We start from the raw sequence: 16,500 nt of genomic DNA on the forward strand, positions 1-16,500 counted from the left end.
CAAGAGGGAAAAGATAAGGACTGGTTCTAAGGGTTGGGTCGGTCAAGCTGGGGCTGAAAAAAATTGCTGAGAAGTTCAAAGGGCCGAATGACCTTCTCCTGCTCCTATTTTCTATGTTTCTACTTGACCTCATCCTCACCAATCTACCTCTCACAGATGCATCTGTCCATGACAGTACTGGGGGTGACCACCGCATAGTCCTTGTGCAGACGAAGTCCCATCTTCACACTGAGTATACCCTCCATCTTGTTGTATGGCACAACCACCCGGCTAAACAGGATAGATTTCAAACAGATCTAGCAGCTGAAAACTGGGCATCCATGATGCGCTGTGTGTCATCAACAGCAGCAGCAGAATCGTATACAAACATAATCTGTAACCTTATGGCCTGGCATATCCTCAACTCTACCATTACCATCAAGCCGCGGAATCATCACAGAGCAGCACCAGACATACTTAAAAATGGTGTCAACCTGGTAAAGCTACAACACAGGGCTACTTGCATGCCATACAGCAAAAATGGCACGCGATAGATAGAGCTAAACGATCACACAACCAATGGATCAGATCTAAGCGCCGCAGTCCTGCCACATCCAGTCGTGAATGGTGGTGGACAATTAAACAACTAACAGGAAGAGGGGGCGCCACAAACATCACCATCCTCAATGATGGAGGAGCCCAGCACATCAGTGCAAAAGACAAAGCTGAAGACTTTGAAATGATCTTCAGCCAGACGTGCCAAGTGGATCATCAGTCTTGGCCTCCTCCTCAGGTCCTCAGCATCACAGATGCCAGTCTTCAGCCAATTTGATTCAGTCCACGTGATATCAAGAAATGGCTGAAGGCATGGGATACTGCAAAGGCTATGGGCCCCAAGACATTCCAGCAATAGTACTGAAGACTTGTGCTACAGGACCAGCTATGCCCTTAGCCAAGCTGTTCCAGTTCCACAATGTGGAAGCCTAGCTAGTAATGTCCTGTCAACAAAAAGCAGGTCAAATCTAACCTGGCTAATCAGTCTACTCTTGATCATCAGCAAAGTCACGGAAAATGTTGTTGACGGTGCTATCATGTGGTACTTACTCAGCAATAGCCTGCTCACTGACTCTCAGGTTGGGTTCTACCAAGGTCACTCAGCTCCTGATGTCATTGCAGCCTTGGTCCAAACATGGACAAAGGAACTGAACTCCAGAGGTGAGGTGAGTGTGATTGCACTTGACATCAAGGCAGCATTTAACTGAATGTGGCATCAAGGAGTCCTAGCAAAACTGAAGTCAATGGGAATCAACGGGAAAACTCTCCATTGGTTGGAGTCATATCCAGCACAAAGGAAGATGGCTGTGATTGTTGAAGGTCCCAGGACATCACTGGTGAGGAGGATGTTAAAAGACTTCAAGGCGATTTAGACAAGTTCAGTGAGTGGACAAATATATGGCAGATGCAGTATAATGTGAATAAGTGTGAAGTTATCCACTTTGAAAAAACAGAATGGCAAAGTATTATTTAAATGGTGATAGATTGGGAAATGTTGATGTACAAAGGGGCCTGGGTGTCCTTGTACACCAATCACCGAAAGCAAGCATGCAGGTGCAGCAAGCAGCTAAGGCGGCAAATGATGTGCTGGCCTTCATCGCAAGAGGGCTTGAGTACAGGAGAAAGAATGTCTTACTGCAGCTATACAGGGCCTTGGTGAGAGCATGCCTGGAGTATTGTGTACAGTTTTGATCTCCTAAGAAAGGATATACTTGCCATAGAGGAAGTGCAGCAAAGGTTCACCAGACTGATTCCTAGGATGGCAGGATTGTAGCATAAGGAGAGATGCAGCTGACTAAACCTGTATTCACATGAGTTTAGAAGAGTGAGAGGGGTTCTCATTGAAACATGTGAAATTCTGACAGCACTGGACAGGCTGGATGTAGGGTTGATGTTTCCCCTGCTAGAAGGTCTAAAAGGGGTCTCGATCTCAGAATATGGGGTAGGCTATTTAGGACTGAGATGAGGGGAAACTTCTTCACTCAGAGGCTGGTAAACCTGTGGAATTCTCTACCACAGAGGCTGTGGAGGCCAAGTCACTGAATATATTTAAGAAGGAAATAGATTTTTAGACCCTAAAGGCACCATGGGATATGGGAAGAGAGTGGGAGTATGGCGTTGAGATAGAGGATCAGCCATGATCATGTTGAATGGCAGAGCAGGTTTGAAGGGCCGAATGACCTACTCTAGTTTCTATTTTTTCTATGTTTCTACCGCAGGAGTTCCTCAGGTACTGTCCAAGACCCTACCATCTTCAGCTGCTTCATCAATAACCTTCCCTCTATCGTAAGGTCAAAAGTGAGGATGTTCACGGATGATTGCACAACGTTCAGCGCCACTGGCGACTCCTCAGATACTGAAGCAGTCTGTGCCCATATGCAGCAAGACCTGGACAATATCCAGACTTGGGGTGACAAGTGATAAATAACATTCAAGCCACACAAGTGTCATGCAATGACCATATCCAATAAGAGAGTATCTAACCATCTCCTCTTTACATTCAATGGTATTACCATCACTGAGTCTGCCACTATCAACATCCTGGGGGTTATAATTGACCAGAACCTGAACTGGACCAGCCATATAAATGGCTACAAAAGCAGGCCAGAGGCTGAGAATTCTACAAACAGTAGCTCACCTCCTAACTCTCCAAAGCCTTCCCGCCATCTACAAGGCACAAGTCAGGAGTATGATGGAATACTCTCCACTTGCCTGGATGAGTGCAATTCCAACAACACACAAGAAGCTCAACACCATTCAGGACAAAGCAGCCCGCTTGACTGACATCCCATCCACCATCTTAAACATCCACTCCCTCAACCACCGATGCACAATGGCAGCAGTGTATACCAGCTACAAGATGCACTGCAGTAACTCACCAAGGCTTCTTCGACAGCACCTTCCAAACCAGCGACGTCTACCACCTAGAAGGACAAGAGCAGTAGGTGCTTCGGAACACCACCACCTGCAAGTTCTCCTCCAAGCCCACGCCATCCTGACTTGCAACTATATCACCATTCCTTCACTGTCACTGGGTCAAAATCATGGAATTTCCTCCTTAACAGAACCGTGGGTTTACCTACACATGGACTGCAGCTGTTCAAGGCAGCAGCTCACCACCGCCTTCTCCAAGGCAATTAGGGATGGATAATAAATGCAGGCCTAGCCAGTGATGCCCACATCCTGTGAAAGAATAAAAGGAAGATAAAAAGTACAGATTCTGAAAGAAAACAAGAAACCAATGTCCAGACGTCTGGTTGAAAGATATTGAGAAAACATAATTTAACACTGAGTTGACGTGCTCATATTCAAGCGTGGAAGTGGTCTGATGTGCCTAGTTTAGTAGATACAAGTGTCTTTTTATGACTGTTTTGAAAAGGGACCCTGAAGATAAAAAGAGAAAATAACTTATTCAATATTGGAATTTTATAAAACCTTAAAATAGGAAGACTTCTTGTTTCCTCAAGATATTCAATTAACTCTGATCATGCTAATTTACATTATCTGACAAGGATAAAACAAAAAGCAATGAAATTTTGTTGACGTCCGAATATCTTTTTGATTGTTTGAAATCTACATCAGTTTTTATTTTTTTTTAAAAAGATATACCACAAACATGTGATATACAATCAACGCAGGGTCACTAAATGTATAAAAAGAAAGGTTCTCTGGGAGATTTATACCATAACTTGTCAAAATGCAGGTCACAGATTTCAAGCAGGCTCCAGAAAGCATATAAAATTAGGCGAATGGCAAGACTATTCCTCGGGATACAAATCATCTATGTTCTGAAGGGTGACTAAGATGGTTATTAAAGTATTGATCTACAAAGAGACCAAATCCACAGAATGGCTTGGGTACAAAAGAAATAAGCTCTTAAGCTAGTTACTTCAAGTGAGCACATACACCTGTTTCCAAGAAATTGAGGCAGTGCTGCAGCACAAAGCCCGAGAGATTTCTCGGTATACAGTCTAGAGGATCATCTATCTGAAGGAGTAGCGGTGTTAAATACATTTCTAATTCCTGTTTGGAATGGGCAGATCTTTGGATATGCCCAAAAGATGAGAAACTCTGCCCTTCAGCATACTGCCCAGTAAGGATAATACAGGAATACAATAGAGGGAAAAAAAAAACATTTAATCCATTTGGCTTGCTCCATCACTCAAGGTCTGTTTCGGGATCCAAAAAAATCAATTTCTCATACCTTTCTACCTCAAACTTATCTCCCTTTGCACACACTGAAACATTTCCCTATCACAGAGACAGAGTAGAGGATAGAGAGAAAACTAAACTGAAAACATAGTCTCTGGGCTAAAAAAAATTCTCTTCTGAACACTTCTACTGAACCTATGCTTGTAACATTTTCCTACATTTTCTTCAAAGAGAAATTAAGTATATATGGTAGAGATATATCGGGATTGATGGAGGTGAGGAAAATAGGCGGAGGTGAAGAAAATAGATAGATGAAGGTTAGTGTTAGTTGCTTATAAACTTGTAAAACACCCTGTACTCACAGAGAAATAGATTAACTTCATGTGTACACTAATGGAATATTGGCCTCTCCTATTTATAAGAATGTTGGAAGGTGCATGGGTGGCTACATATGTTCAGTGAATGAGGCCATATGCCTTGCAAGGGTCATCAATGCAAAGCTGTTGCAATGCCTTTGCTGTTTCACTTATGTGTTGAAATGTATATAATTGTATAAGTGAAACAAGGTTCCAGTTACCTCTTTAAACAAGCTGTGTTCTGCAAACTTTTACATGGAAAGAGTGAGGATAACCTGAAATAAGATGAGATTTTCTTACCACTGTTACTCTATGTTCACTTATAGCCTGTAAATAATGTAACTTTATGATTTGTATCTGGCTTTATATCACTAAAGCGTTCATGCATCTACCTTTTGGAGGACTGGAGGCTTCTCCAGAATATTATAGTATCCATTCCAAATTATTAAGCAACTCAGTATTACATCCCCAAAACACACTTACTGTTTTATGTTCAGATATTGGGTAGGAAAGCAAATATGGCTGGTCAAAAAGTATACACAAATTTTTAACAGCTGAACACAATAACCAGACTCTTGTGATAAAAACGCATCCTGGAATGAAATCATGCATCTCCTGCGTCGATTACATTCTCAGACTGCCTCTTTCATCCTACTCTTACCAAATTGTTGGAGGTCAATCATCTCAGCCCTCAGACATCTCTGCAGGAGTTCCCAGCTCGCAGTCCTAGGCCCAACCACCTTTAGCTGCTTCACCAATTACTTTTCCTCCATCATAAGGTCAGGAGTGGAGTTGTTGGCTAATGAGTGCACAGTGTTCAGTTCCATTCACAGCTCCTCAGATAACGAAACCAGCGACACATACATGCAGTAAGACTGGGACAACATTCAAGGTTCTGCTGATAAGATGTGAGCAACATTCACGTCACACAATGACCACCTCCAACAGACAGTCCAGTCATTTTGACTCTACATTCAACAAAATACCATCGCTGGCCTATCCAAAATCAGCATCTTGAGAGTCAGCATTGATCAGAAACTTAACAGGACCAAGCACATTACAAGAGTGGCAAGGGACACCCTGCTCCTAAATCCCCAAAGCCTTTCCACCACTTACAAAGCATAAGTCAAGAATGTGATGGAATATTCTTCACCTCTCCGGATCAGTACAGTTCCAACAACATACAACAGGCTCAACACTGTCCAGGACAAAGCAGCTCACTTCACTGGCACTCTTCCACCATGGCCTCTACCACCTAAAAGGGCAAGAACAGCAGGCATATAGAAACACGATCACCTGCAAGATCCCCAGACAACATCCTAACTTGGAAATATATCACTATGCCTTGCTTGCCACTTAGTCAGTTCTGAAATGATGCTTTGGAATTTTTATTTGGCAAATGAGTTTGGATTTAGAGTGCATTTTTCATGCACATACTACTCCTCTCTCACAACCCCATATAGTTATGAATTAATTTCTCATAGCTGGTCTTGAACAGGGTCCCAACAAGCAATTTTTCTGTCAACAAGTAAAAACAGAGATTGCTAATGTTTAGAGCATCAGCAAAAATCAGTAATGGTAATAAGAAGTAAAAAATGTTCTCTGCTAGTTTTGCTTTCTGTAGGCACAAAATAACCCTCAACACCGACTTCATCAATTCCTGCAGCTATCCATGTGGTTCAAGGAAAAAGAGGTCATGAGCTAATATGAGGGAAGTAGATGGTTGGGGAGGCTGACTGCCACCATTAATTATGTGATATGACCAAGAACCAATTCTATAAAATGCTGAAACTTGTTAGAAAATGATTCCATGAGCACAAAAGCCAGTGGTTCCCAAACTAGATCGCAACCCCATCTAGGATCGCAGAAACAGCATATAGGGTCCTGACAAAGAAAAGCACGTTAGTCTCATACAGTGTATACAATAGAGGGCTTTAAACATTGCTGCGGAAAATTGGATTGCTCTTCCACCACAGTGACAGGAAACAGTACAAGTCAATACACTGAGATGATGACTGCAAACTGGGAACTTGTGTTCTGAGCTGCAGTCTCTGGAACTTTCTATCGTGACTCTTTTCTGGCCCTGGCCCCGCCCCCTTACCCCAAACCTCCAAACACAGCTTCACCTCCCCCTGCACCGTGATCACTGGCCTCCATCACAGCCATGCCTAACCCTGCCCAGTGTGCTCATCCATCCCCCATCACAGTTTTTCACTTTCCCATACTCTACTGCTGCTCAAGTTTTTTCTATTGGTTTTGATGCCAAGCTTGTGACCTGCCTTCACAAAGTCTGCAGCGGGGTCTCGCTCTCCTCTGCTTTGCAGCTCAACAGCCTTTTAAATGAAACAAAAACAAAAATAGCTGGAAAAACTCAGCAGGTCTGACAGCATCTGTGGAGAGGAATACAGTTAACATTTCGAGTCTCAAAACGTTAACTGTATTCCTCTCCGCGGAAGTTGTCAGAGCTGCTAAGTTTTTCAAGCTATTTTTGTTTTTGTTTCAGATTTCCAGCATCCACAGTATTTTGCTTTTAGCTTTTTAAATGAGACAGATCGGAGAATAAAAGGTGGAGCAAGGAAATGGAAAAGCAGAGGGGGTCTCACTTGATAGATAAGAATAAGGAAATGTTGGTGACAGTAAGCTTCCTCTCAGACAAAAGCCAGGGAGCGCTTACACTGACCTGTAAAAGGGGATTTTGATAAACTGTGTTGCAACATGCATAACCCACGTGTTTCATTAGGCCTGGAGAGTATATAAAACAATATTTTTAGAAAGTACTGTAAAAACACAGATTTTCATATTTATATGATGTTTAATATGTTGATTTATAACACGTGATCTTTAATAACTTTGTTACTGAGCTGCTTTATTGTTGCTTATTGTTGTTGGTGTGTGGGTTGTGCTATTTTTCAGTTACCAAACTATGGTCGCATTGGAAAATAATTTGGGAAGCGCTGCCGTAGTAACTCGTTCTTGTGGTCCATCTTCATTTGTAAACCTTGAAACTTGACTGTTACCAGGCTATTATTTTTTAATTCTTTCACAGGATGTGCGCTGCTGGCTGGCCAGCATTTATTGCCCATCCCTAGTTGCCCTTGAGGTGGTGGTGGTGAGTTGCCTTCTTTAGCTGCTGCAGCCCATGTTGTGTAGGTACATCCACAGTGCTGTTAGTAAGGTAGTTCCAGGATTTTGACCCAGTGACAATGAAGGAACGGCAATATAGTTCAAAGTTAGGATGGTTTGGTTTGGACGGGAACTTGCAGGCAGTGGTGCTCCCAGGCATCTGCTTCCCTTTTCCTTCAAGATGGTAGAGGTTGCTGGTTTGGAAGATGCTGCCATAGCAGCCTTGGTGAGCTGCTGCAGTGCATCTTGTAGGTGGTACACATTGCTGCCACTGTGTGTCAAGAGATCAATGGAATGAATGTTTAAAGGTGGTGGATGGACTTCTTTGTCCTGGGTGGAGTTGGGCTTCTTGAGTGTTGTAGGAATAGCACTCATCCAGGCAAGTGGAGAGTATTCCGTCACACTCCTGGCTTGTGGTTTGTAGATAGTGGATAGGCTTTGGGGGGTCAGGAGGCGAGTTACTTGCCGCAGACCTGCTCTTGTAGCCACAGTACTCATATGGTTGGTCCAGTTCAGTTTCAATTGTGCGGGGCAACTAATTGTACCCTTGGCATCTCTACAGACAAACTTTCTAGCAGGGGTCACTTGGAAGTAATTAGCTGCATGAGCCCTAACTGGCTTTTTCTTCCATGCAGAGGGTTGTTCAACCCAAACATATCATCCCAGCTGCCAACAGCTAATTCAGCACATACTGAGCATCTTCAGTATTATCTGCATTTCTCACACTTATTATTTTCCATAAATGGTATTCAGAAGCAGAGTTAATAAGAGCAACCAAGAGTGGAATACTCTATTCTGTTTTTTTTTCAAATCTGGAACACCTCAAACTCACATGGCAACCACTTGTGAGTTGTAGAGGCCTTCTTCAGAAGTGGATAGATGGCATAGTGTGTAGTTTTATACTGTAAGCTCTATTCACACAGAGGAAATAATAATTTAAAAAGCGGGTATACTTGAGATTTAGTAACATTGGCGCAATAGCTATTAGAACTCTAGTAAATTTACATTTAGAAATAATGCCATTTAAAAGGGGCTGCCAGAACCCTTATACAGGGTCCTTATCAGATCCTTGTGTAACTAAACTTTAATAATTTTGGAAGCAAACTATAAATATCAATTGAAAGCATAAATTCATAGAAGCTTTTCTTATTGTTAATGGTGTTGTTAATGTTTTCCTGATTCAAAATGAAAACATTAAATGAAAAGATAACGGGGGTTATGGCTAGCTGAACTGAAATTCATTACAGCTGCGAGAAGAAAATTCCATGCTCAGTCGGGTTTTGGAGCTTTAGTGACAGCTGGCATCACTGCGGCATATCCATGAAGCTGAAAACTATTGAGGATAGCACATTTTTAGAGGCGTTCACCTCACGGTTTAAGGATGTAAAAGCAGAGAGCAAATTGGAGATGGCCGGGCAGTCAAGGAGGGCCACGCAGGTAGCATGGGAGTCTCCAAAGCGCATCTCACTCTCCAACCAAGATCCAGCTCTGAAAGCTGGTGAGGGCAATGGTTCCTTTGGGGAGTGCAGCCAAAGCAGGTCCAGGGCAACACAGGCTCAGCTGTACAGGGGAACAGGAGGAAGACTGGAAAGCAATAGTGATGAGCGATTCTGTTGTTAGGGAAACTGACAGATATTTCTATAGCTGCCAGTATGATTCCAGGATGGTATGTTACCTCCTAGGTGTCAGGGTCAAGGACATTAATGAGCTGTTGCAGATCATTACGAGGGGGCAGGGTTAATTGCCAGAAGCCGTGGTCCATTTCAGTACTAACAACATAGGTAGAAAGAGGGAAGAGGTCCTGCAGCCAGGTTTTAGGGAACTAGGAGCTCAAAAGGTAGTAATTTCTGGATTATTTTCTTATCAGTATGTTTCCGGCCGAATGAGGAAGGAGGTACAGTTGGATCTGGCTCTGGGAATGAGATAGGTCAAGCGAATTAAATAGCAGAAAGGGAAAACATTGAGCATAATATCGGGGCGAGGGGAGGGGAGGGGACAGGGCGAGGGGAGGGGAGGGGACGGGGCGAGGGGAGGGGACGGGGCGAGGCAAGGGGAGGGGACGGGGAGTGGGAGGGGAGGGGACGGGGCAAAGGGAGGGGAGGGAACGAGGAGAGGGGCGGGGACGGGGCGAGGAGGGGGGAGGGGACGGGGCGGGGCGAGGAGAGGGGAGGGGACGGGGCGAGGAGAGGGGAGGAGACGGGGCGAGGAGAGGGGAGGAGACGGGGCGAGGAGAGGGGACGGGGCGAGGAGAGGGGACGGGGCGAGGAGAGGGGAGGAGACGGGGCGAGGAAAGGGGAGGGGACGGGGCGAGGAGAGGGGAGGGGACGGGGCGAGGAGAGGGGAGGGGAGGGGACGGGGCGAGGAGAGGGGAGGGGACGGGGCGAGGAGAGGGGAGGGGAGGGGACGGGGCGAGGAGAGGAGAGGGGACGGGGCGAGGAGAGGAGAGGGGACGGGGCAAGGAGAGGGGAGGGGAGGGGACGGGGCGAGGAGAGGAGAGGGGACGGGGCGAGGAGAGGAGAGGAGAGGAGAGGGGACGGGGCGAGGAGAGGGGAGGGATGGGGAGAGGAGAAGAGCTGGGAGTGTCAGGGGCGAGGAGAGGGACGTGGGCAAGAAGAGGAGAGGGATGAGAGGTGAGGAGAGAGACGGGGGGTGGGAAGAAGGGGGTGTTGGGAGAATTTGAGGGGAGGAGGGGGGCGTGGTATTGTCACTGGACTGGTATTCCAGAGATCCAGGGCAACGCTCTGGGGACCCGGGTTCAAATCCCACCATGGCAGATGGTGAAATCTGGATCAATAAAAATCTGGAATTAAAAGTCTAATGATGACCATGAAAGCATTGGCGATGTGTCATAAAACCCCATCTGGTTCACTAATGTCCTTTAGGGAAGGAAATCTGGCATCCTTACCTGGCCTGGCCTACATGTGACTCCAGACCCACAGCAATGTGGTTGACTCTTAAATGCCCTCTAAACAAGGCAATTATGGATGGGCAAAAAATGCTTGTCTAGCCAATGACGCCCATGAACAAATAAAAAAAAAAATGAGAAGATGGGAGATCTTGTCAAAAATCCACAAGAACTTTGATTTAAATATATGATGACTCCAACAACTTTTAAAAAATATACATCATGGCGCCAGAAGACGTAACATCTGTTAACAAAATATGGGTGGGTAGCAGTTTTTCTTTAAAACATATTACGTCTGATCAATTTCTATAATTTAATTTAGTTAAGTTAATAATTCTACACAGTTCAATCTGCATTTTTTAAAAAGCCGAAAGAAAAGGCTTTTAATGTAAACAATTGTTACTGCTTCTGAAGAGTTTCTGTTATTTGTTTCCTCCCCAAAAGAGGACTGAATTTACGATCTGTTGCAGGAATATAACATGAACCCTTTGCCTCCTGGCCTTCAATCTTTGCCTCATTTATGCATTGCCCCCCATCACTAGAATAATAAATTTAAAGAAGCAACTTTACAATTAGCCTAGATTAACTGATCATCTGTTTCATGGAACAGAATTGAACCTTTTTTAGGGAATCATTAAATAAATGCTAATCATTCAGTTTGCTGAGACTAAGTATTAGGGGAAGGTGATCCACGCCAGTTTAAGTTTGATAAAGGAATGCACTTGAATGTACCTCACAGGGAAGGTTAAAAATACAATAATCCCTTTGTGCTGTACAGTTACATACAAAATGCATGTACCAAAATAGTGCGCAGGTGCAATATTTGTATTCTACTATGCATTAATTTTGAGAATTGATGCATGATTACACGCCTGTGCTTAGAAAAAAACTCATTTTAAGTAGAAATCTTCAGCCTGCAACAGGCAGCATTTTGCTGTTTAAGTTGCATTTGTTCACCTTTTAAAAAGAAAATAAGTTCAAGTCTGTGCGTATACAAGGTGGCATGGGTGATCCTGAAACCACCTTTCAAAACTGGAAAAGTTAAATACGTTGGAATGAACAACAAAAAAAATCAGTTGAATGCAAAAAAGGGCAATAAACCTCAAGAAAGAACATGCCTGGAAACAGTCTTGTTAGGATTATAAGCAAACACCTAAGTTCAATTTGAAGATAGGATTGAGAAAAGAAAAACAACCCTGTGTACTTACAAGCTTCAATCTTTGCAAAGGTATCCGGGTGACGTCCACTGGACTGCGATCTACCACATTCGCAAATCTCGCTTCTGGAACTGCGACAGCACACATCACGTGAGCCCACCTGAACGACACAAACGGCAAACTGAATAATGTGGTGAATCACAAAGGAATAGCTATGACAATGTCCAGTTTCTCTTCTGGTCTGCCCATTTCAATTTTCCAAATATGGTACCGCAGTAATTTTCATAAGAATGTTGGCCTGTCAAACATACATGGTGCTGAATCTATTTTGATTTCATAGACAAATTGGTTGCAGAATTGTGAAATCTTTTTTCCTCATATTTTTCAGTTTATCTAATTTCCAAGTCTATACATGTACAGAAAAGGCTGAAGGTCAGCAACAAATTATTGGTTTTGTTATATCGAGGATATTTTACTGTTGAAGGTGAATTATGGCAGTTCTATCACTTATGATAGCAAGACACATAATTCATGAGTGCCACAGGTTAGAGAGATTTATGATGGCCTTTTCACAAACAAAAGAATGCCTGGAACTTATCATTACCAGTGAGTTCATCAGTTTATTCTATAGAAACAGTGCCACTAGTTAATTCATGTCTTTAAACAAGTTCCAGAATCCCAATGCTGGGATTGATGCTGATGAATATTTCCCAAAACCAATCACACCCACTCCCCTCCCGGCTTTCCTTTAATCAACTCATGGTATCATGGCTTTTTTTTCATTCAGGGATGTGGGCATCACTGGCTGGGCCAGCATTTATTGCCCATTGAGTTTTTCCAGGTATTTTTGCTTTTGTTTATTGCCCATCCCTAGTTGCCCTTGAGGCGGTGGTGGTGAACTACCTTCTTGAACCATTGCAGTCCATGTGGCGTAGGTACACCAACAGTGCTGTTGGGAAGAGTGTTCCAGGATTCTGACCAAGCGACAGTGAAGAAACAGTGATATAGTTCCAAGTCGGGATGGTTGGAGGGGAACTTCTAGGTGGTGGTGTTCCCATCTTTCTGTTGCCCTTCTCCTTCTAGATGGTAGTGGTCATCGGCTTGGAAGGTGATGTCTAAGGAGCCTTGGTGAATTCCTGCAGTACATTTTGTAGGTAGTACACACTGCTGCTATTATGCATTGGTGGTGGAGGGAGTGAATGTTTGTGTATGTGGTATCAATCAAGCAGGCTGCTTTGTCCTGGATGGTGTCAAGCTTCTTGAGTGTTGTTGGAACTGCACTTATCCAGGCAAATAGGGAGCATTCCATCACACTTCTGACTTGTGCCTTGTAGATGGTGGACAGGCTTTGGGAAGTAAGGAGATAAGTTACTCGTTGCAGGATTCTTAGCTTCTGTCCTGTTCTTTTAGTCACAGTGTTTATAAGGCTAGACCAGTTCAGTTTCTGGTCAATGGTAACTCCCGTGATGTTGGTAGTGGGGGTTTCAGTAATGGTAATGCCACTGAATGTCAACGGGCGATGGTTGGATTCTCTCTTGTTGGAGATGGTCATGGCCTGGTACTTGTGTGGCATGAATACCACTTGTCACTTGTAAGCCCAAGCCTAGATACTGTCCAGGTCATGCTGCATTTGGACATGGACTGCTTCAGTATCTGAATCGTCACAAATGGTGCTGAACGTTGTGCCATCATCAGCGAACATCCCCACTTCTGATATTATATGGGGGGTCACTGATGAAGCAGCTGAAGATGTTTGGGCCTAGAACACTACCTGGAGGAACTCCTGCAGTGATGTCCTGGAGCTGAGATGACTGACCTCTAACAACAACAACCATCTTCCTTTGCGCTAGGTATGACTCCAACCAGCGGAGAGTTTTCACCGATTCCCAATGACTCCAGTTTTACTAGGGCTCCTTGATGCCACACTCGGTCAAATAATGCCTTGATGTCAAGGGCAGTCACTCTCATCTCACCTCGGGAGTTCAGCTCTTTTGTCCATGTTTGAACCAAGCCGGTAATGAGGTCAGGAGCCGAGTGGCCCTGGGGGAACCCAAACTGGGTGTCAGTGAGCAGATTGTTGCTAAGCAAGTGCCGCTTAATAGCGCTGTTGATGGCCCCCTCCATTACTTTACTGATGATCGAGAGTAGACTGTTGGGGTGGTAATTGGCTGGGTTGGATATGTGCAGGACAGACTTGGGCAATTTTCCACATAGCCGGGTAGATGCCAGTGTTGTAGCTGTATTGAACAGCTTGGCTAGGGGTGTGGCAAGTTCTGGAGCACAAGTCTTCAGTACTATTGCCAGCATATTGTCAGGGCCCATAGCCTTTGCACTATTCAGTGCCTTCAGCCGTTTCTTGATATCACATGGGAGTAAATTGAATTGACTGAAGACGGGCATCTGTGAAGTTAGGGATCTCCAGAGAGGGAGGAACAGATATGCAAGGATTGAGAATGTCCACGGCTCACTGAAAGAGAACTCCAGAGAACAGTTTAACCATGCAAATAAGCCGTTTTGCTGAGTCATCGTTAAGTAGCAAGATGATCAGGACTTCCAAATTCATTTCATACAATTCAGAGATTGATGCCTAGTCAAAAGAATCACCATCCTTGTTTTATCCTTCTCCTTTTCTATTCCCTGAGACATTAATAAATTGTCCACCTGTATGGTTTACTGTCATTCTTGGATACCTGGGTCTGGGCCCCAATATTCTCTCGTCATGATTTGCTGGCTCAAGTTAATTTCCCATTTCTCTTCTCTCTGATGATAAAACATTAGGTAGTTCAATATCAATAGCAGGGTGTGCACACATGCCAACATAGGAAATTAAAGTTGGCCAATCGTTTGAAAAGCTGACCGAAGCACTAAAAAGGTGACAAATCCAGAATTTACAAGCCCTTGACAGATGGGAAAAAAAGTCAAGGGTTTGAAATTTAAGGTGTAGCTTTATGCAGCATTCCTTCAATTGCACTAAAGGAAACTAAAGATTTAAGTACCTGAAAGCCTGAAGTGAAAATAAAAATATTGAGGAGGAAAAATAAATGCTGTATTTCTGAGAGGTCCAAAAGATTGCTCCATGGAAAGTTTTGAATTTTCACATTAGGAATTATGTATTTTGATTAATTTTACAATTCACAAAGAGTACCACAGATCAGAAGCACTTAACCCTCCCATGGGACCAATACAGGGCAATATTTCACCCCCGCCACATCTGCACCAACATTTCAGACGTGGTTTCCCTCAATCCTCCCAGCAAAATAGCATCCCTCTTCCCTTCCTACTCCACACACTACTCTAAAAAGTATTTTATATAAATTTATCATTACTTCTTCACTCTTGTACTCTATTCCCATATTTTTAACACCCAAAATTCTATAGATTTCTCCAATTTAGCAGCATTTCCCAATTTAAGGGAATTATGTAATTAAATTTCTTTTCAAACAATTAGTGACAAACCCAATGAGAGGAGATGCAATTCTAGACCCAGGGCAGAATTTTGCCTTTGGTGGGTGTGTGGGCTCCACCGGCTCGGCAGTGAGCGAACAGCCAACCCCTGCCACCGAAACAGAGCCTGCCGCCATTTTGAGTGGGCGGGCCAATTAAGACCCACCCAGCGGCCTGCCTGACGGGAAGCACTATGCGCTTCCTGTGCAGGGGGGGGGGGTTGTGTGTGTGTGTGTGTGTGTGTGTGTGTGAGGGAATCCCCATCTGTCAAAGTGCGTTCTTTCACACATGTGCGCAAAAGAGCGCACTGCTCCCTGAGGCAAAGTCCTGTCTCAGGGAGATTAGTGATAGGTAAATAAAGTCTAAAAACAGAAAAATATTTAAGTTATTAACATGTCCCCCTCATGTGAGAATGTCACACGGGATGGGACATTTTAATAACAAATACTTAAAATTTATTACATTTTTAAAAAACGGACATGAAACTTCATCCCGCCAGTGGATCCCCGGAACGACGTCGGGGATTCCTCCTGACGTCATCCCGCGTCACTTTCCCCTCGGCGAGCGGGCCCTGCCCCCAAATCGCCGAGGGGAAAATCCTGGCCCTAGTCTTGGGGAACGAAGGAGGGAAAGTGGGTGAAGTGACAGTTGGCGACCATGTCGGCGACAGTGATCACAATTCAGTTAGATTTAACATTACCATGGAAAAGGACAAAGAAAGGCAGCAGTAAAAGTCTTGAACTGGGGAATGCAAATTTTGCAGAAATGAGAAGGGACTTGGCTGAGGTGGACAGCACTGCCGGAGGATAAAACAATGGAAAACCAGTGGGAAGCACTATAAAGCGAGATCCTAATTGTACAAAGTAGACATGTCCCCTACAAAAATAAGAGTGGTACTGCCAAATCTAGGCCTCCCTGGTTGTCTAGAGGAACACAGGGGAAAATCAAACAGGAAAAGAAAATTTACGATAGGCACAAAGAACTAAGCACTGCAGATAGCCTAGACGAATATAGCAAGTGCCAGGGTAAAAAAGGAGATAAGGAAATCAAAGAGAGGGCATGAAAAAAGATTAGCAAGTAAAGTTAAAGATAACCCAACGATGTTTTACCAATACATTAATGCTAAAAGGTTAGTTAAGGAAAAAGTGGGACCTATCAGAGATGAGGATGGAAACTTGCGTGTAGATGAAGAGACTGTAGGAAGGGTTTTGAATGAATATTTTGTCTCAGTGTTGACAAAGGAAAGGGAGGATGTAGATATAATAATCCAGGAGGATTAATATCCACTGCGAGATATTAGACGGGATAGTCATAAAGAGAGAGGAAGTGC

General features: G+C 43.9%; 1 protein-coding gene across 6 annotated transcripts in view; it reads right to left on the reverse strand.

The window, feature by feature from the left end:
• The window catches only part of LOC121276875 (lysine-specific demethylase 4C-like), a 458,082-nt gene that overhangs the window by 123,120 nt on the left and 318,462 nt on the right, over positions 1–16,500 (reverse strand). For all 6 annotated transcript variants that reach the window (XM_041185473.1, XM_041185475.1, XM_041185474.1 and 3 more), the window contains one exon: positions 11,778–11,886. In XM_041185473.1, the coding sequence (XP_041041407.1) occupies positions 11,778–11,886 (109 nt within the window). The remainder of the gene's footprint in view (positions 1–11,777; positions 11,887–16,500) is intronic.

This window comes from Carcharodon carcharias, chromosome 4 (genome assembly GCF_017639515.1).
Source record: "Carcharodon carcharias isolate sCarCar2 chromosome 4, sCarCar2.pri, whole genome shotgun sequence".
NCBI classification, from domain to species: Eukaryota; Metazoa; Chordata; class Chondrichthyes; order Lamniformes; family Lamnidae; genus Carcharodon; species Carcharodon carcharias.